The sequence below is a fragment of the Chrysemys picta genome, chromosome 16 (assembly GCF_011386835.1).
Source record: "Chrysemys picta bellii isolate R12L10 chromosome 16, ASM1138683v2, whole genome shotgun sequence".
In the NCBI taxonomy this organism is placed as follows: domain Eukaryota; kingdom Metazoa; phylum Chordata; order Testudines; family Emydidae; genus Chrysemys; species Chrysemys picta.
Genome location: NC_088806.1, coordinates 24,871,679 through 24,891,935, shown reverse-complemented (window position 1 = coordinate 24,891,935; position 20,257 = coordinate 24,871,679). Strand labels below are relative to the sequence as shown.

The window sequence follows — 20,257 nt, the reverse complement described above, 5'->3', positions numbered from 1 at the left end:
GACAGTGGTCCGTGACTGGGGCTCTGAAGCACCACTCGGATGGGATTGGTGCGACCCCAGCCCTGACAGCATGACCTCGCCTGCACCACATGTGTGAGATCATGCCTCCCGGAGAATGCCATTTTGAGGAGCCAGCGGCATGACTTCGCCTGCACCATGCAGGCCAGCTCCTGCAGGCATGGGGGGGATCCCTGTGCTTTTCAAAATGGCGTCCCCTGTGCGGGCTACTGGCAAAACCATGTCCAGTTTTGTCTCAGTAGCAAACAGGGGACAAACTATTTAAAAACAGGACTGTCCAGTTTAAAACCAGACGAATGGCCTGTCTAGGCACGACTGCTATAGAAATAATAATAATCATTCACGAGAGACTGAATAATAATTCACTTGGCAGAACTCCCAGTCTAGACACCACTTCACCTGCACTGTTGCACGTCTCTAGCCAGATACAAATTTTCTTGCCTTTTTAAGGCCGGGGAAGACCATTATGATTATCCAATGCAAGGGGGGGCAGTGGTCCTAGTGGCTAGCAACTGGACGGAGACTCTGGAATCCTGGATTCTATTCCTGGCTCTGTCACTGGCCTGCTGGGTGACCTGGGGTTAGTCCCCTCAGCGCCTCAGTTTCCCCATGTGTAAAATGAGGATAATGCTACTGACCTCCTGTGTAAAATGCTTTGAGATCTATAGATGAACAGTACTATGTAAGAGCTAAGTATTATTATTATTTATTATGTAGTCTGAACTCCTGTATACTAAAGGCCATTCACCCAATGTCTGCCAGGAGCTGCACTGTACAGATCACACTGCTCCAGTGTAAATCATGCCTACACTCGAGGTTTGCACTTGTGCAGCTAAGCAGTGGCTGCAACGCCAGTATAGACAAGGCCTAAGTCAAAGCCACCCAACTCTGCTGCTCACATCCCTTCCCATTCAAAAGGTCTGAAGTATTCCAGTCCCGTGCCTGGATCCCAGCTCAGAGCAATCTGGGAAGAGCTGCTCCGCCCAACTGAAATTAAGTTAGTGAATAAAACTGCAAAAGTACCTTAGCTTCAAGGGGACTGATTTGCAGCCCACCCTCTAATTTTACAGGCAGTTTTGCATCTGCAGGTTTTGTTGTTGTTGGGTTTTTTGCATCCACAAACGTGAGCACTGATCCTGCAGATGCTTCGCGCTCGGCACCTGAGTGGCCCCATAGATGTCAGTGGGACTACCCTCGTGTGTAGAGTTAAGCGCATGGCTAAGTGTTTGCAGGATCTGAGCCTTAGTGGTCATCACTGCAAATCGGGCTCTGTAATGCCAAAGAGGTAAGATTTTGGAATGTGACTTTTCTTGGTTGATCTGGCAGGACTAGATGAAGAGGAAGTTACCCCACCCATGAATGATTATCAGTAACAACACAGGGTAAAGTATCAGAGGGGTAGCCGTGTTAGTCTGGATCTGTAAAAAGCAACTGAGAGTCCTGTGGTACCTTCTAGACTAACTGACGTATTGGAGCATAAGCTTACGTGGGCGAACACGCATCCGACAAAGTGGGTATTCACCCACGAAAGCTTATGCTCCAATACATCTGTTAGTCTATAAGGTGCCACAGGACTCTGTCGCTCAACACTGGGTAAGATTGTCAGTCAGCCCCTTCTTGGCCCCTGTACGCTGGATGAGAGGGCTAAGGTGGCGTAAAGGAGCCTTAAATAATCCATATCTGGCCAGCAGAGGATTTTCACAGCATAGTCCCTGTGGGTGACAGAGGGAAGGCTGCCCTCTGAGGATCCCCTCAAAAGCCCTGGCAGAATTGAAGCACTGGGCAGGAACCCTGTGGAGATTCCAGGCAGAACTGTGGCCCCCAGGGCAGCTCTGGGAGGCTGCCAGACAGGTCCCCAGAGCTATCTAAATTATTCCAGGGGCCTCTCCAGCCTCCAGCTCTCAGAGCAGCCCAGAATCAGGGAACAAAGGTTTTTAAAGCCACTGTAACCCCTTCTAGGATTGCACCCCTTGACTGAGTTCTGTGCTGTTCAGTGAGGAATTTTCCATAGTAGTTCAGACCTCTTGTCCTTCAGCTATGTTACCATACCTACAACAGTGGCCAATACCTGATGCAGAGGAAGGCAAAGCACCTAATTGCTTATGCAGTGATGTACAATGGTTAGAGGGTGATTCCTTCCTGACCCCTGCAGGAGGTCTGTTAATGGCCAGAAGCATGAGATTTGGTTACCATGCTCTTAGCCTAGGAAGGTCAGAAAATTATCCATCCCTATTTTAATATCCTGCTACAGTATTTGACTTGATGACCCCAGCCCCTGGGGCACTGAATCTCCACAGAGCGGCTAGATGCTGGAAGAAAAAAGTATTTCATTGTATTGCTTCTAATTTAACTAGCCATTGATTAAATCTTTAGTGCTGGTAATTCTATTATGGCTAATTCTGCAGGGCCCTAAGATATGACTGAAAAGGATGCTATAGAAATACAAGTTTGTTATTGACCCAAATAGACAAGTACATATCTATCGACCTGCACGCAAAACTAATTAAGAGCTGAGGAACACGCAGACAGGATGACTCAGGCGATTAGTGAAAGGGCCGTCGTCTTTCATATGTAGGTCAGCAGTTTGGATCCAGCTCAGGCCAGTGGTCACATAAAATTGTTACCGTCTGATGGCTGTTTGACGGAGGCGAAATTAATTTGGGAGGACTCCACCCAGTTCCTAATAAAAGTATCCATATTTCCCAGAAACCACCCCGCTAATAGGTGCTGGCCTCCTTTCTCGTCCTTAGAGGTGCGCTCAGGACTGAAGTGCAGTAGCAAGACCGCATCAGACCTTCCTTTGCTATTCCTGTCCTGTGTCTGGATTGAAGACTTCAATCTCCAGTTGTCAGGCTGACACCTTGTATGAGCACTGACTATCACAAGGAAACAGGAAAGAATAACAGAGCTCGCACATTGCTTAGTGTTCAGTGCCCCAGCCTGCAGGGATGGGCTGAGAGAATGTCTCTCTTTTTTTTTTTTTTTCCTTTTACAATATCGTCTCTCACTTTGAGTCCCTGATGGTTCTCTCATCCCCGAGCCGGAATGCATTCACTAGCCTGATACAAGCCAATAACTGTATTTTCAAGGCAATGTGACAGCTTCCCCTTTATTCTGACACAACTGCATTGGCTGCCTTTTGGTAGCGAGTGGCTGGCTAGGCTCAGTGTCTGTGCGTCATCTTGTGATGAGACTTCAGGGATTAACTCCCGTGCTGTGACAGCGCTGGGGAGCAAGGTTTGCTGTGAGAGATTCAGAAGCAACAGCTATCAAAGGCTTCCAATCCACCTGTCTCTCATCCCTCATTTTCATAAAGAATGAGGCTAAACTAAGGGACAAGTTGCTCACCATGCAACTTAATCAGCAGGAACTTAAGCTGCGGCTCGCTACAAGTCACCCCTGCCGTCCTCATGGCTTATTTATTATATGTGTTGCGGTGGCACATAAAAGGCTCGAATCAGGGACACGGAGTAGACAGTCCCTGCCCCAAAGCATTTACTGTCTAGGTTAACAACAAGATGCAACGGGGGGAGGAAACAAACTGCTAGAGAGGGAGGACAAGGTAACAACCGTACGAGCATGTACCCCGGCAGACTAGCTGTGCACCCAACGTCACCTGCCAGCTGCTGTAGGCATCATTTCAATCATCTCTCGAAAGTGCCTCGTCGTGGGTACAAGAACAACTCTTAGGGTTAGCTGCGATGGGCCGGGATAGTATCTTCCTATGGGGGTGTGCAGCACCCAGGACAATGGAGGCCTGGTCCTCTGGGTGATACCATGCTATCCTGGGGGTCTCGATGGACCACAGCAACATAAGAAAAATGATAATGCATTCCAACAAAGTGGGACAATCAGACTAGTGAGGATCTTATAAAGCTTGTACTGACTTCCCTAGGGGTCCCACTGACCCTCTTAGAGAGGAGGGGGCAGCAGAGGGTGGTAGGTGAAAACACAAGGTTGTCAGCTCCAGCTCCACAGCTAGTACTCCAGCACAAGCCCGGCCCTGCAGCACCATGTGCACTAAGATGCCTTGAGTGTGAAAGGGACAAATGCTGTTGATTATGCTGTGATCAAAAACATTTGGCAATGGATGGCCTGGCAGGACTGCTGCCAGCCGACGGAGCTTTTCCCTGCAAGGTCACAGGGTTGAATCCAGCTCCGGTCAGCAGCAATCCAAGTTCTTACCACTTGATGATTGCCTGGAATATCAGTCCGTTTCCTCGTCAGAAGTGTGACTATCACCACAATGGGCACCTCAGCAGACAGGCCAAAAATTGAATGGGCCCTAAAAATGGAATTCCGCTCTAGATGAAGGCTCATGTTCATTGGTGTATTGGAGATACCTATTTTGTGGCTAAAGAGAGGATGTCAGTCTCCCAGGTCTAGCCTTTCGCCAGCATGAATTTTGCTTAAAAGTGGAGAGGGGAGAGGAAATCAAGCACAAAGCAAACTCTTTAAAAACCAGGTGAAGTGCCGCTGGCAGGTGGGAAAAACAACCTGCATCCTCCCCTCCACTGGGTAGCAGTTTGTTCTTTACTTCGCAGTACCATAGGGTGTTGGTGCCAGTGTTCAGTTAGAAAAGCAGGGCGGAGGGATGGGGGATGCAGGGAGTACATTCGCGTGATACTGCATTGGCGGATCTGACTCACGTTAAAGCCAAATAAGACAAATAGGTTGAGGGGGTGGAAAGAAGAGACAGAGAGGATAAGCAAAGGGAGGGTCACTGTCTAAGGAAGAGTCTGCTATGTGAGCCATGGACCCCGTGTGACTAATTTTGTCAGAATTCCAACAGAGGTGTCTTTAATTGCCCTGCGTTACATCCTGCAGAACTCTCCTCGCTCTCAGCACGTTGAGAGTCACACTGGGCTGCTTCTGGTCTTTACTTTGAATCCACAGTAGAGCCCAGAGGGCAGGTAGGCAGAAAGCATCAGTGCTGCTTTAAATAGGACCAGACCCTCTAGGATTGTTCACTTCCAGCCAACCTGGCTGCTCCCCGTGCCCGGTCCTGAACACCTCCTTGGAAGGATGGGGTAGATCCTTGCAATCAGACCCAAACCTGACAGGACCTGAGTGCAAGTATCAGGCTCCGATGGGGTGCAATCCGCACAGCACACACTCAGGCTTGGTTCGGATCAGCCAGTCTCCCATCACAAAGCATGCTGACCACACCAACCCAGCGGGACCCGACTGCGTCCCCTTACGTTTACGGCGGGCTCTGAAATGAGGCCCAAGCAGCCTTTTGGTGTAGGTCACCCTCAACTCTCATTCACTTCAATGGACGCTAAGAGCACTTGACACCTCGTAGGACCAGGTGAGACTGAAGGGCTTAGAGGATTGTTAAGGGAATATGGAGTGTTTCACTGTTAGGCCCCTGGTTGAATCCAGCCCGCCTTGGAAGCGAGCTCTGTCCCCGCCAGTGGCTGTTCGGTGCTCTGCATGAAATTGTTGTGTTGCTATTCCCAGTGGATAAGCATCCACATTCCACAGTTCTTCACCCTTGCTGCTGCCAAGGACTGAATGGGGCCACCAGGGCTGGCTCCAGCTTTTCTGCCGCCCCAAGTGGCAAAAAAAAAAAAAAAAGACGAGTGGCGGCACTTTGGCGGCAGCTAAATCGTGCCTCTTCTTCAGCGGCAGTTCAGCGGCGAGTCCTCCCTCTCTTCCTCTTCGGCGGCAATTCGGCGGCAGCTCAAAGAGGAAGAGAGGGAATGAGGGACCCGCCGCAGAATTGCTGCCGAAGACCCGGATGTGCTGCCCCGATACCGGATGGAGTGCCACCCCTTTGAATTGGCCGCCCCAAGCACCGGCTTCCTACGCTGGTGCCTGGAGCCAGCCCTGGGGGCCACAGACTCTGGATTTTGCTTCCATTCCTGGAGATGGTGACTCAGCATTGGAGTTGAGAGACGCTGCTGGAGGCGGGGCTGGGGGAGAAGCTTGTCATGCTACTGATCTCTGTGCTGTGGCTGAAGCAGATTTTCGCCCCTGGGGCTTTCAGCCTATTGCCGTTCACAAGCCGGCGATTCATACACGCCCTTAAAAACAGCAGTTCGGAGGGACTTTAAATAGTCCCTCGCTTCAAATGCATGTAACAATATCAAGTTCTAGGGCCCAATTCTGCTGCTCCCTTGGACTACAATGGGAACTGCAGCAGGTTATTGTCAAATGCAGTGGGCAGCTGGAGTGTAAACAATCAGTACATGGATCCATACAGACCAGCCACACCCCCGGTGCAATTCGGCAGATTTGATCTGGTCGGTCGGAGCATCACACGTTCCCTTGCAATGCTGAGCACGCTCTAACCACCAGCCAGGTGAGCAGGCTGTCAGCTGAACAAACTCTGCTATTAAAAGCTCCTCGTCCAGCCTTGTGAGCCTACAGAGAGCCCAGCTGCATTGCAGCTGCATTGCAGACCGTGAGGAATGTAAAGCTGTGTCTACACTAGAGAGCCTGGGCCGACATTGCCCCAGTGTAGACGCAGCGTAGGCTGATGGAAGGAATAAGAACACCACCTCCCCGAGTAACATTAGCTGTGTCCAAAGCAGCTCTCTTCCATTGGCACAGCTGTATCTACGCTGGGCTGGAAGGGCTGTTGGCATAGCTTTGTCACTAGGGTGTGTGGTTTTTTTTCACCCCCTGGCTGACATAGCAATGCCTGTATCAGTTTTAAGTATCGATCAAGCCTCAATATATTTGGTGGGATTGGGTGAAGGGGAATAAAGGCAGCGAGAAATAACCACCCCCCAAAAATGCTAGACTTGGAAAACAGTTTGGATGGCACGAAACAGGTGAAAGAGGCAGGGTGCCACCCCAGCTACTAGGAGTTTTGCCAGATTAGTTTTCAGATCCCCTCCCCTTGCAGCCAGGACCTGGTAGTTCAGAGGCATCAAAAAAACCCATAGGAAGGTGGGGAATATTAGCCAAAGATTTCAGACTCTTTAGAAAGGTCTGGGGTGGGGGGAGAGGGGGATACAGGTGGGATCCTTGGGCCATAAGAGCAGAGAAAGCACAGGAGCATGGCACAGCTGATTTCTGCCAGCTGTTGGTGCTGGCAGGATGCCTCACGTGGGAGCTGGAGGAAGAAGTGTCCACTTGGAGCAGCTGAGACAGGCGGGGGTGGGGAGACTGGGCCAGGCATTACCCACTAGCAGATCAGGACCCCACACACCTTTGCTCCATTGCTGTTGAGAGTTTCAGGTTCAGTTATAGAGGGGGGTAATGATTTGGCAACGCTGCTTTTGTCCAGACTGGTTCTCCCATCACTAACATGGGGTGTAAAAATATCGCACACTCGCAGCCACTCCCTCAAGTGCTGTGGTATCGTGCTCTAATCCCTCCCACCCTTAGGCAAACCAGAATGAAAATTTTCCCCTTTGATGGACTCGATGGGTGATGAACCATGGAGACTTCTGCATCTAGATCATCTAGGTCTTTGGCTGGAATCAAGCCTGTTTCCATAGTGACTGAAGGTAGTTGCCATGTGATGGCACTAATTGGCCCTTAGTTGACAGTCTTAAGAACTGAACGAGTCAGGAAGATTGAAGCACCCTTTTCCATCTCAGACATGGTCCAGGGGCGAAGCACATGTGTGGGCACTGCAGAAGGAAGCTTGTGCTGACATTGATCATCCTGTCCCTGTTCTGTGGATAAAATGCCTGGATTTTTCAGAAGCTTTTAAGGGATTTAGGAGCAGAGATCTTATTGGAAGTCCAGGACTCACACTCCGAAAGGTGCTTTGGAAAACCCAGTGCTTCCAGGCCTGTCAACCTGGCGTGTGTCACCGGGGGTGAAGTCACACAAAATCATCTGCTCAAAACCACCAAGTCTTCGGAGTTTTCACTGAGTTTGGTTCCACCAGCTTGGCAGGAAGCAGGTGAGAAATTGAAGGGAGCTAGGTTTGTGTCCAATGATTAGGGCACGGACTTAGGCTGCGGTTCATTTCCCTGCTTCACCAGGGACTTCCTGCATGGCTTTGGACCTTGCACCTCTCTGTGCCTGAGTTCCCCATCTATAAAATTAGGATAATTCTGCTCCCCTACCTCACAAGTGTGTTGTGAGGATCTAAAGTGTTTTGAGATCTAGTGATGAGAAATGCTTTATAAAACACAGACATTGCTATTATTAAGGGCTAGGGCAGGGATCATCGCTCAGGCCGTCCTAAGGGCCATGGGGAACTGGCATGAGTTCCTTTCTTACCAAACTGTCGACTAACATCACGCGCCATCTATCACCTTTAGTGTCAGGATGAGCCGTCTATGCAGTGAGGGCGGTACCGGAGGAGAGAGCCGGGTCCTCTGGATGGAAAATCCCAGGGTTTTACTTCTTCAGGCTGTTTAATAGTGTAACAGCTCAGAATCCAGGCTCAGTCTCACCAGTTAATAACGTTCCCAGCTGCAGCGCAAGTGCGTTTCCATGTGTGTGTTCAGAACGCCGACAGCATTAATGCTTAATGGCAGCTTTAGTTAAGGCAGGTCATACGTTTCATTTCAAACACCAGTCCACCAGGGGATCCTCTGATCCAGCGAGTCTTTTGTTCTCATTTCAGCCGTCTTCTGCTCTGGAAGCATCTGGCTGCGCTACAATAATGCACTTTGTCTTTTTTGAGTTTATTTAACATTTATAGCTGGGACACAGCGTAGATAATGGCAGCATGAGATGCACACATGGCACTTGGACGGAGAGGGGGGAGACTCGAGGCTCGAACTTGGGCAGAGCGCAAAAGCAGCAAGGAAGGAAGATGCGTGTCTGCCCAAGATGTGGCGACATGAAATCAAAATAACTTCTGCCTCTGTTCAAGTGAGGAGTGGGTGTAGAGCATTAACATTTGCGAAGCTCCTAGTGTTACTAAGATACGTTGACCTCAGTGAGTCATGGGGGGGAAAAACCCCATCTCTCTTGGCCATTTTGAGGCAAAAGGCACAAGCTCTAGTCAGATGATATTCAGGCACAGAGTACAAATGGGTATGGCTCACCAAAGTTTAATGCCTCTGTGTGATTTCCCAGTGTGTGTGTGAGAGAGCCTCAGATACGGCACAATAATAATAAAGAAATGAAGGCCCAGGTCCTCTGCGTCACAGGGTTTTCACTCTGTGCATCACAGAGAGGGATGGATTTGCACTAGATCTTGTGTAGGTTAGAGCAACCGGGGGCTGCTCTAAACTCTGCCAGTTGGAAAGGTTGTGAAAGGAGAGTATGGGAGCTGGGAATAGCTGGAGCGCAGTAAACTCTGCCAGCATCTCCTGCTGCCCTTTATGCCAGGGCTGAGAGTGACTCGGTGCTGGGTATGCCTGGTCTGCATCAGATGAAAGCTCCCTGAGGGTGGGGCCTTATCAGCTGGCTAAGTCTGGCTACTTTACTGCCCCTTTGTACCGGTGCTTTAACATCAGGGGAGCTATGCTAATTTACACCAGTTGAGGATCTGACCCTCGGTCAGCAAGTTTAGATGCTCAAAATAATTCCTGGCCAGGAGAAGAAAATGCTGAGAGTTTGTGTGCAAGGGGCCTATATTCAGAATAAAGGACACTTGCGATTCCTTTATATAGGTTTTTCTTTCTTCATCACTGAAGCTGGATATTTTAAAAAGAATCGTTTCTCCTATCTCCACAGTCTCAGGAGAACAGTCTCTTCAAATTTGTATAAGCCGTCTCAACGTACAGCACAGGAAATAGGATTTACTGTGACACCGAGACGCGGTAACCTTGGAACAAAGTCTTCCAGGATTGTAGAAGTTGCTTTGCTTCTTGCCAGGACAATCTGACATAGTCTCTCCTCCCTCGGGGATGTTGTATCAAACATGTAGCCTCTCCCCATGTCTGACCACGATTCTCTCTTAGGGGTACTACTTTCCTCACATAGTTAGTTGCTGAGCTCTCCTGTCTACAAGTCCACTGACGCCCACCTGTCTTTTGCTCAACAGCTACCACACAGAAATTGTTCCTGGCACATGGGCGGAATTGATCTTACCATTAGGTGGAGTCACAAACCTCCTCCTCCTTAAAGCACCAAGCCATTTATGCAGCAAGAAAGGTCATCGTGCTGGCTCAGTGGCTCCTCTGTATTCTCCCTTCTAAGCCTTCCCTCCCAACCTGTGTCACTGCATCTTGGAAAAGCGTGTTCCTGTTTCTGTGCTCAGTCATCTGCACTGGGTGTCTTTTGAGTTTCCACATGTGCCCCAGAATCCTTTGCACTGCCTGCAGCTGTGCTTTGGAAAGAGATGTTGCAGCAGCCAACACAGCTAATCGTAGATCACAACCACATCTAAAGCCAAAGGTACCCACGGCTGAGTTGAGACGGGGAAGATACCCCTTTGGCCTGGTGAGACACGGGGAAGGACCATGTACACGAAGCTCTGCAGCCAGAGAAAGGATTAAGAAAACTGACCTGTTGATTGATGTGAGACAAGAGCATTCTTAGTGCTATTCCGGTTAACACCTCAGATACAGTCTCTCTGGTGATCTCCTTTTGATCTGTCTTAGGCCTCCCCAAGTGGTAGAATTTCTTAGATATCATGGCATGCAGATCAATAGAGCCAATCTTTGAATACTCGTGGTATTTATATAACACCAGTTAATCGAGTATCTAGACACCATGCCAGGTTATGATGATAGATACCTTTTAAAAATACCTTAGGTGGACAGCTGGATAGGTAGAAATTCCCCCTGACCTGTGACTAATTCCAGTCTGAACTTCATAAAGATCATCTATAGCTGCCTCCAAACAGCCACAAAATCTGGCACTGGTTACGCCAATAAATCTTATGTGCCCAGAATGTGACATGAGGTGTAATTAGTCCTGCCATGTGTTCAGGGGACTGGGCTAGATGACCTCTTGAGGTCCCTTCCAGTTCTATGATTCTATGTCACCTTCTCGACCCACGCACCCTGCTAACTCATGGGTAGATTTTTGCTGTTCTGCTAGCCTTTCCCCCCCCCCCCTTTCTTCCTGCAGGTAATAAAATAGAACTCCAATAAACCAACATTTTGTTTTTGCTCTTGCCGCTCCTCCTGTATTTTATAGCCCTTTAACCGAGAGACTTTGAATGGAGGAAGGATTTTTTTTCCCCCACTTCTACCAGAAGATGATTAATCCAGTTATTCTTAAGAAAATCCTGCAAACAGCAGCAGGTTCAGGCAGCATGCAGAATGAAGCACACATGCAAATTTGCCATCTCACAGTGCATTTACAACTAGGGCACGGATGTGGAGAAATAAGTCGCATATTTTATCCGGCCTACAAGGCTTTATAGTGCATTGACTGCCGTGCAAACCTTGTGAAACTCAGGGATGCCAAACACAAGCTGTTTTTTCCCCACCTGCATGACTGGGACAGCTTCCTCTTGCAAATAACAGAAACATATATGTGAGAGAACAGTGCAGACCTTATTATTAAAAAAAAGCAATTGAAGCCATTAAAGAGAGCTATAATAATAAAAATCATATTTAAATTAAAATCACTTATCTGCATAAGAAGATTATTAAATATGGATGGATTTTTTTTAAATCTAATTTGCTTTACCCCATTGATGGCACTTTATAACCTTGTGAGAATGTGTGTTGTGTTGCCCTCTAGTGGTTGGCCCACATAAAGGATAGCAGCCTGCTTCTGCTGCCAGCTGATGGAGAGATTCCTTTAACCGAGGGTCTGTGCCGCAGTGCTGACCGTTCAATTCTGCTGATGATCTCTAATGGGTTATTTCATTTGCTTGTTTTAATTTTATTTAGCTTAATAGTGAAACTAAGGTGACTATTTTCACATTTGGTTTATTACTGATTTCATTTTCTAACTTTTCTAGCTAGCAGTTTCCTACACTGTTTCAGTGCAAAGGGAGAAAATGTTTTTGTTTTTTATAGTTTGTTGTTGTTGTTCATTTATTTCTGAAAACATTTCTGTTCTTATTAGACCAAATATATTTGCTGGCAGCAGTAGTAGGCTGTTGTCTCCTATGCATCTCACAAGCCAGAGAGCCAAACTGCGCTGCAATTCACTGGGGTTCTCAAGCCACAAAACAGCTGTGGAGCTGCTCCACAGGTGTGACTACAGTATTGAGGTTGCAGTAGCTACTGTTCACTAATGGATCTGCATTAGATTCTGCACAGGGCTTTGGCTGGTTGCCTGTGGGGTCAGGAAGGAAATATTCTCCCTCCTTGCATTCTGGAAATGGGACACTGGAGAGGCTGAACAGAAATTCTTTCTCTGGTGCTTGGCTGGTGGCTCACTGATTGCCATTTTAAGGGTGAGGAAGGAAATTTCCCCTAATCAGATTGAAAGGGACCTGGGCGGGGGGGAGGGGTCTTTTTTTCCCTTTGTTTTTTTGTGTTTTTTCTGCCTTCCTCTGCAACATAGGGCGCAGGTTGCTTGCTAGGATGATCTGCACATATTTCAGTTCCCTGCCATTCCAGGGGCTTCGGGCATTAATGTACCTTGGTCCCGCCTGTTCTCGGCCTGTGGCACACAGTCGTCTCTGAGGGCTGCGGTTGGGCTCAGTACAGGAGTAACTGGGTGGGACGTGTGGGGGGGGTAGCGTGTGAATGTGCAGGAGGTCAGACTAAATGATCTGCTGGTCCCCTTCTGGTTTTGAGCTCTGTGCTTCTCCCCCATGCTGCTCCGCTCCACCTCAAAGCCTCCTCACAGAATTACAGCCCATGCTACGATAGGAGGTGTGTGCCCCCTTTTATGGCCTCCCCAAATCCTGCCCCACATAACAGAACAGTCCCTGGTTTCCCTGCATCTGGGGATCGCCACACACCTGTGCTGGGGTAAAGGTGGGTGGGGAAGCTGGCTTTGCCTCATTAAGGTATATAAAACCTCTTCTGAAAAATAAATACATTTGGCGGAGGGTAGGTTCATAGCGTCCCTCACTTCATTTTAAGCTTTGAGAGTTCAGGGCTGGTTTCCTGGTGCAGTAGTGACAGCTGTGGAGGCTGAAATTCACTCCTCACAGAGCAGAGCCAGCGTGGGAGCAGTAAGGAAAACTCCCCCATGCTGACCCAGCCAGTGTTTTGGTGGCTTTGGTGACATGGCCACCAGTGTCTCTTCAACCTGCCACTTTACTATTGTATTGAACTTGGCAAACTCTCTTCTCTTGGCCTGATGGGTGCTGGATAAAGGAAAGCGCTGTTTCGTCCAAGAACAATAGTGCTCTTTAAAGGGCCCTACCCTGCTCTCCCTGAAGTCACTTGATTTCAGTGGGTGTAGAATCAAGCCCATCATCCTTCCTTTGGGATTTGCACAGGTTGAAAAATGATAAAGATCTTTTTTTGAAAAAACAAACAAACCCTGAAATAATCTTCATTCCACAAGGAGCAAGTTTGGGGGGTTTTCATGGAAATCTTTGGTTTCAAAAATGTTGTTTTGAAAATGTTCAATTTTTTTTTATATTTCCTTTTCCCTTCCTTCTTTCTCTGCCTTCCCTTTCATCCTCCCCTCCTCTTTTTTCCCTTTTTTTTTTCTAGTTTGCCCATGAAAAAGTGGGGCAGGGGAGAGAGAAAAACAAAAGGATTTGGTTCAAAAACAATTTCAGAAAAACAAAGGTTGGCGAGTTTCCCCCCCCCCCCCACCCCCGCCTGTTTTTTTATTCAGAATATTTTTGTCCCCAAAATATTTGACCAGTGCTATTTGGGGCTCCTTTCTTGCTGATATTCTCTTTTTGTTTCTGCCCAAGAGGAGAATTGGTTGCAAAGACTAAATGAAATGTTTCATGGGGATGTATCGGTTTCAACAGAGACGGATCGATCGACTCACTCACTCTCTATTGCCTGGTGATTAGCTCACTGACTTGGGATGGGGGAGCGCGAGGTTCAAATCCCCGCTCTGTTTGATTCACAGAGATCTGCGTTGAAAAACTCTGCTCTGATTCAGGCCAAGCTGGGTCTTGAAGCTATCTTCCCCACATCACTGGCCAGCACCCTAACCACTAGACCATAGTCTCACACCTTTGCATATTAAAAAGCTCAAGTTTTGCTCTGTAAATGGACATTTTGACCCAATTCTGTTTTTTGCAAAAATGTTCAAAAGCTTTTGGGTTTGTTCCACTCCGGAAACCTCAAAAATTGCTGCGGATGGAAAGGGTCAGCTGGAGCCAAGAGTATAAAAAGGATTTACTAGAGCTGTTTTGTGACTTCTATCCAAACTGCCAGCTGTCTCTCAGATGCTCACAATCCACATCAGTGTCATTGTCATCAAGTCCTTCATCTCAGTGTCATTTTCCTCCTTTATATTATCTGTCATCCTGCTCCTTGTCCCCATGCAAAGCTTGCATTCAAATACCTCTTCTGATTGTTGGGAGAGTTCGGAGCTGGTGCCAAACTCTTGCGATTTTATCGGCAGTCTTATGAGTTTGTTTTAAAAGCTCCATCTCGTGGAGTCGAGTGATTACATGAGACACTCGGTTTTCATTTGTTTTAAAAAGTACATTTCTAGCCCACAGGGTTGCAGTGGAGAAACGCTTGAAAAATGTGACTTGAGCCACCGCCTAAAAGTTCAAAAACCTAGAAGGTCGATGCAAAGAAACTATTATTTTTAATCTCGTGATTTTTAAGCCAATCTCATGCTTTGGTTTGTTTTTCGTGCCTGATTCATGATTTTTAACTCTTGGGGTTGGCAACGCTGCAGACTTTGTGGCTTGGGAGGCATCTCTAATGATCTTGTTTAAACTGTGAGCTCCCTCCTGTGGCACTCTGTAAGTAACAAGAATCCTGTTTGGAAAGGGGAGGACATGTCTTGTGGGGTCGGGCTTGTCTCCTCTTCAAACCATTACAACACTCAGTGGTTCTACAGCTGTTTTCATCCAAGTATCCCAAAGTGGCCTGGGTATGTGGTTAGAATGACGGACAACAGACCAGTTAAGTGTCTGCCCTCATGGTCGACCACACTGAAGATGAAGCAAGATCTCAGAGCTCTGAATATGAATGACCATCAAAGGGAAAAATATGCCCACAGGCGGCGGGGGGGTGGGGGGGGAGGGGAAGGAATTGCAAGAACAGCCAAGGACATCCATGGTCTGTAGAGCCAGGGAGTAGAGTAGTATTTTGTAGATGGATAAATTGAGGTAAGAGAGTCTCGGAACTCCCGCGCTCCTGCTTACTATGGTCAGGAAGAGGGAGAAAGCCTGGGAGGTGAATGTCTCAGAGCCCTGATCTTGGAAAAGGGAGAACTGGTCTTTGTTCTGAGCTTGGCCTAAGGCTTGGTGAGGCTGGTAGAGCACTGACTGCTCCTGGACAGCAACACACTCTGCAGTGACGTGGGATGAAATTTACCCCGTGCAGATTCCCTGCACAAGGCCTAGGCTCTGTCTAAGTGGGGCCTAGGCCTTACCCAAAGTCCTCTGCTCAAGGTGAAATTACACCCAGGAGGGAAACCTCCTGTCTCATTGAAGTCAATGGCAGAACTCTCATTGACTTCAACGCGGCCGGGATTTCCCTCATAGTGAATAGGTGGGTCTCTCTGGCCGTGGGTTTTGCTGACTTTGTGGGGATGAGTCCTTTGGGGCTGGGGATCCTTCTGCCAGGAGTGTGGTTTCTCTGCCCCCCTGGGGTCCAGCCTTTGGGGCAGGCTGTTGATCTTCTCTGCATTCCTTCCTCTTTAGAAAGCCGATTTGGCAGTGGCTGGCCTGACAATCACAGCTGAACGGGAGAAGGTGATTGATTTCTCTAAACCTTTCATGACTTTGGGAATTAGCATTCTCTACCGAGTTCATATGGTAAGAGACTTATTTTATAACCGTGTATGTCATTACAGTTATTTGCATGCAAACACACATAGTTATAGGGGAATAGTGAATGACTCAGACGAATATTTTGATTTCTTATTTAAACGCAAATGTGCTGGACTCTCCTCCCCTCCCCCCCACACCCTGTTTCAGCTGCATGGGTTCGATGGAGAGACACTACCATTCAGACTCCCAGTGCCAAAACCCCCATGGAGCTCTCACTGGTTCCAGGGGGAGCTCAGCGCACAGAGGACTGCACAATCTGCCCCACCCGACTCAAAGAGTATGTCTACACTGCAATAACCCCACCCCCTCTGGCACCGAGTCTTGGTGCCTGGGTCAGCCGACTCGGGCTCGAGGGGCTCGGGCTGCGGAGCTAAAAATATCAGAGTAGAGGTTTGGAGCCCAGGCTCCAAGTCCCATCCCCCTCACGGGGTTTCGGAGCCCGGGTTCCAATCTGAGCTTGAATGTCTACCTGAAATATTTAGCCCCGCAGCCCGAGTCAGCTGCCCCAGCCCAGCTGCAGCCATGCTGCGGCGCTTTTATTGCAATGCAGGCGTACCCGAAGAGGCTGATCCAAAGTCCATGAAGTCAGTGGAAAGGCTTCCGTTTGGTTCTGTGGGCTCTGGAGCAGGTTTCAAATGCAGCAGGTGCACGACCATGACAAACGCTGCAGCTTATTGCTATCCAGCCATGCTACTTTCCGGCATCATTTCCTGGTGTTTCTGAAGACAAGCAGGATGGGGCCTGGTTAGTATTTGGATGGGAGACCTCTAGAGTTTGCTTATCGAAAGTATAAAGTGGTACACCTCTACCTCGATATAACGCTGTCCTCGGGAGCCAAAAAATCTTACCGCGTTATAGGTGAAACGCGTTATATCGAACTTGCTTTGATCCATCGGAGTGCGCAGCCCGGCCCTCCCGGAGCACTGCTTTACCGCGTTATGTCCGAATTCATGTTATATCGGGTCGCGTTATATCGGGGTAGAGGTGTATTATAAACTAGGGGCTTGATCCTATCACCCTTACTCACTTGGGGAGTAAGATTGTATTTTTCTTCTCAGGTAGTCCCATTGATTTCAGGGAAACTCCTCATAGCATAAGGTATAGCTCAGTATGAGTCAGTGTGATTGAATCTGGCCCTCCGTAGAGGAACACCTAGGGTGTCAGAGGAGGCATCAGTGATTCAGATGGCTCTATGTCTGTACTGATCTATTTCTCAAGGAACAGTGCTGCCGGGTGGGATTGTGTTTTGGACAAGATGCAAAATAATATTACTTGGTATCCTGCTTTTTCATCCTTAGATCTCAAAGCCCTTTATAAACGTGGGCAGATATTATTACCATATGATAGCTGGGAACTAAGGCACAGCCAAGTGAAGTGATGTGTAGGACAGGCAGCAAGTCAGCAGCGGTACTAGGAACAGAACCCCAAGGAACAGACCTCCAAGTTTTGCCAGTTAACGCCTATGTGAGCCACCTGAAGTCAGTAGAGCTTCCCAGGGATAACTGAGGAGACTGTGGCATTGATGTTGTTTATAACAAGATGCTTTAATATACCTAGTCAGTGTTTTGATATGTGCTTTGTATGGCTCTGTAGGCGATAAGAAATACGGTCTTGATTACCCATCAGCTGAACAACAACAACAAGATAAAACAATTAAAGCCTCTTCTATCCCTCCCCCCGCCCTGTCTCAATACACAAGGCTGTTAAAGATGCAGCATCTGACACGAACGTAAACAAACTTGCACACACAAATCTGTGTGCCGGGTTGTCTCCTGCCAAGAACAAACAAGTAATTAAAATCTAGTTAAAATTCCATTTCCTCTGGTACGTGCAGAATGAAGGATCAATGAGTTAACTGATCAAACAGGATCAGACCCTTTCATGCTTTCCAAGATCAAATGCATGTAAATATTCCTGCCTTGCAATGCATGCTTTCTGCAACTCCAGCTCCTTCCATGTCCCAGATGTGTTTCTGAGCATTTCAACCTGCTTGTGTTCTGGTGGGGTTTTTCTTTTCTCTCTTTCTCACACATGTTTAAAGGGAGGGGAATTGAGTATTGAGCATGCTTCTGACTTACTCTGTGACCTTGGGCAACTTCCCTTGCCCCAAACACAAGCCTTATTTACCTGTCATGCAGGGAAGTGGCGAGGATATTAGTACAGGGCTTTGGGGAGGTAACACCCTCTAAGTTAACTGCTGCTGCCCCTGAATCTAGACGAACATTTGAAACTGCTGCAGGTCTAAGAAGTGTTTTGCAAATAATGTTATGCCATGGATCTGTTACTCAGGGCTAAATCCTCAGCTACCTCATCAAGCATCAGTGCATAGAATAGCCAGCATCAGTACATAGGAATTGCCACGCTTAATCAGACCAGCTGTCTGTCTCCAACAGCAAGGTGCAAGGCACCCTGCACAAACACCACTCCATGGTGAACCACTGAGGTTGCAGTATTTCCTGTGCCACAGCTGCCTGGAGGCAGTGGTGAGCAATCACTGGTGGATCTGTTTGGCAGCAGATCCCATGCGCATACCTCTTCCCCCCCACTTGCTATCCTTTCAAACCCTGCTGTGCAGGGAGCACCCCCAACCCCCAGAGATGGATTCCGTAGCTGCAGATGCCACAAACCTTCTCCACCACAGCACCACCGCTCAAGCAGCAGCAGAAACACCCCAGGTGCCCTGCATTAGGTCCCTCTCCCACCCCCTCAGAGTGGGTAGGGTTTCCTACTTTGCAGGAAGGTAATACATAAGAGCAGTGTGGCAATTAACGAATTAAACCAGTAAATATTTATTTAGCAGGGGAAGGCATGATAGCTAATCGTTGTAGTTTTCCTTCAAGGATTCAGTTTGCAGAGCAGACGAAGGCAACTCCAGATCCCCATCTGCTCTTCTCCCTTCCCATTCCTCGCACATGGAGAACTGCAGCTGACGTATGTTAATCCACGGCTCCGATCAAATGATTCCTAACAAATAACTACAAATAAATGCCAAGGAGTTGTCTCCACGTCTCAGTTCCCCCCACCAACAGCTTAATGACATTGTATTTTATTTTCTGTTTAACTTCAGTTCCAAATCCTTTCTCCCCCCGCCCCCATCCAACCATCGTGCTGTGTGTCTTTGCTATCACACATAACCAAATATGGCAGCTTTAAATGAGGCTGTCATTTTTCTCAGTTTCACTTGTTGTGATATAATCAAGTATGGATTTCTGACACGGGGACTCTAATGGACTTTCTGACTCACGGGCTGCTGAGAGAGAGTCTCCCCCGCCCCCTGATCTTTGTCCAGCCAAGGGGATGCTGTGGAGAGAAGCAGAGAATGAACATGAGCTAGTCAAGTGTTTGGACCAGGAAGGGGGCTGTTTTCTATAGGGATCTGGGGGCAGTAGAGCAGGAGAGTATTATTTGTCTTACAGTAGTGCGTGCTGAGAGCATGGTCCCATTGTGCTGGGTGCTGCATAGACACATGGTGAGTCCTGGCCTCCAAAGACTTGCAATCTTAAGTAGACAGGACAGACAAAGGGTGCCCCAGGTCTTACAGCAGGTCAGTGGAAGACTCCCACAACAGCTCATGCTTTTAGCTCTACAGATTCCCAATTCAGTCCTCAATGTAACAACTGTCCCATGTGCAAACATTTTGGCTTTGACCTGGCACAGAGACCAAGCAGCTGGGCTGGCTTAATAAAGAAAAAAAGTGCTCCCCTCCCAACAAGGTGCAAGAAATAGAATTTATGATTCTTCACTACGTCGGTGAAAGACAGGACTGAAAAATATCCCAAAGAAAAACACACAGCAAAGGTGTTACTATAAATAACTATAAACAGCATCAAGAATGAACCAGAGCTCCCTTATAGCTAAGCCTCCCTTTTCCAGAGGTGTTGGCTGCTTATTTCAATCCAGGTTTTTGTGCCTTGGGCTAACTTTTGAGTCCTGTTTGTGAACTTGCTGCACCTGTGCTTCCTGCAGGGATTGCCCCATCTGGCTCTTCCAATGAGCAATAGCAGCATCCAGCAGCCATCAGTAGCTTTTGCACAGGAGTAGATGTGTAACCCGCTGGTCAGCATGTTAGACGTCTCCCCACTGTTCCTGTTACATCCCGGAGTGCCTGGTTCTCGAGTCTCTAACAGCTTCAGCTAATATATTCAGTTCTAGAGGTCCTCAGTTCATTTCCAAGTGTCGGCTGTCCTCCCTCCTTGTTTTCTAGAAAAGATAAAGACAGACAGAATATTACAATGGGTAATGAAAGGAAGAGAGAGGAACCAAAGATTAATGTAGTCTGTCTCAAGGTTCATTCCTATCCCCATTCACTTGCACGTTGGATCTGGGGGTTTTGATTTGGTCCATCTTGACTTGAATTTGGGCCTTGGTTTGTTTTATAAGGCTCTTGAGATGTTATGATAGACCTTGTTGGAAATGGGATTTTGGAACACCACCCAGAACTAGGGCAAATTAAGCAAAGGGGGCTTTTTCGCTGAAAAATTGGAGTTATTTTTTAGCAAAATCCTAATTGGTTTTGAATTCCCAAAATTCAGA

General features: G+C 47.9%; 1 protein-coding gene across 8 annotated transcripts in view; it reads left to right on the top strand.

Moving 5' to 3' along the window:
- GRIK4 (glutamate ionotropic receptor kainate type subunit 4) overlaps positions 1-20,257 on the top strand; it is a 317,543-nt gene that overhangs the window by 280,592 nt on the left and 16,694 nt on the right. For 7 of the 8 annotated variants that reach the window (XM_042851897.2, XM_042851894.2, XM_008164539.4 and 4 more), the window contains one exon: positions 15,596-15,709. The exons of the other annotated variant lie outside the window; for it this stretch is intronic. In XM_042851897.2, the coding sequence (XP_042707831.2) occupies positions 15,596-15,709 (114 nt within the window). The remainder of the gene's footprint in view (positions 1-15,595; positions 15,710-20,257) is intronic. 8 annotated transcript variants of the gene reach the window in all.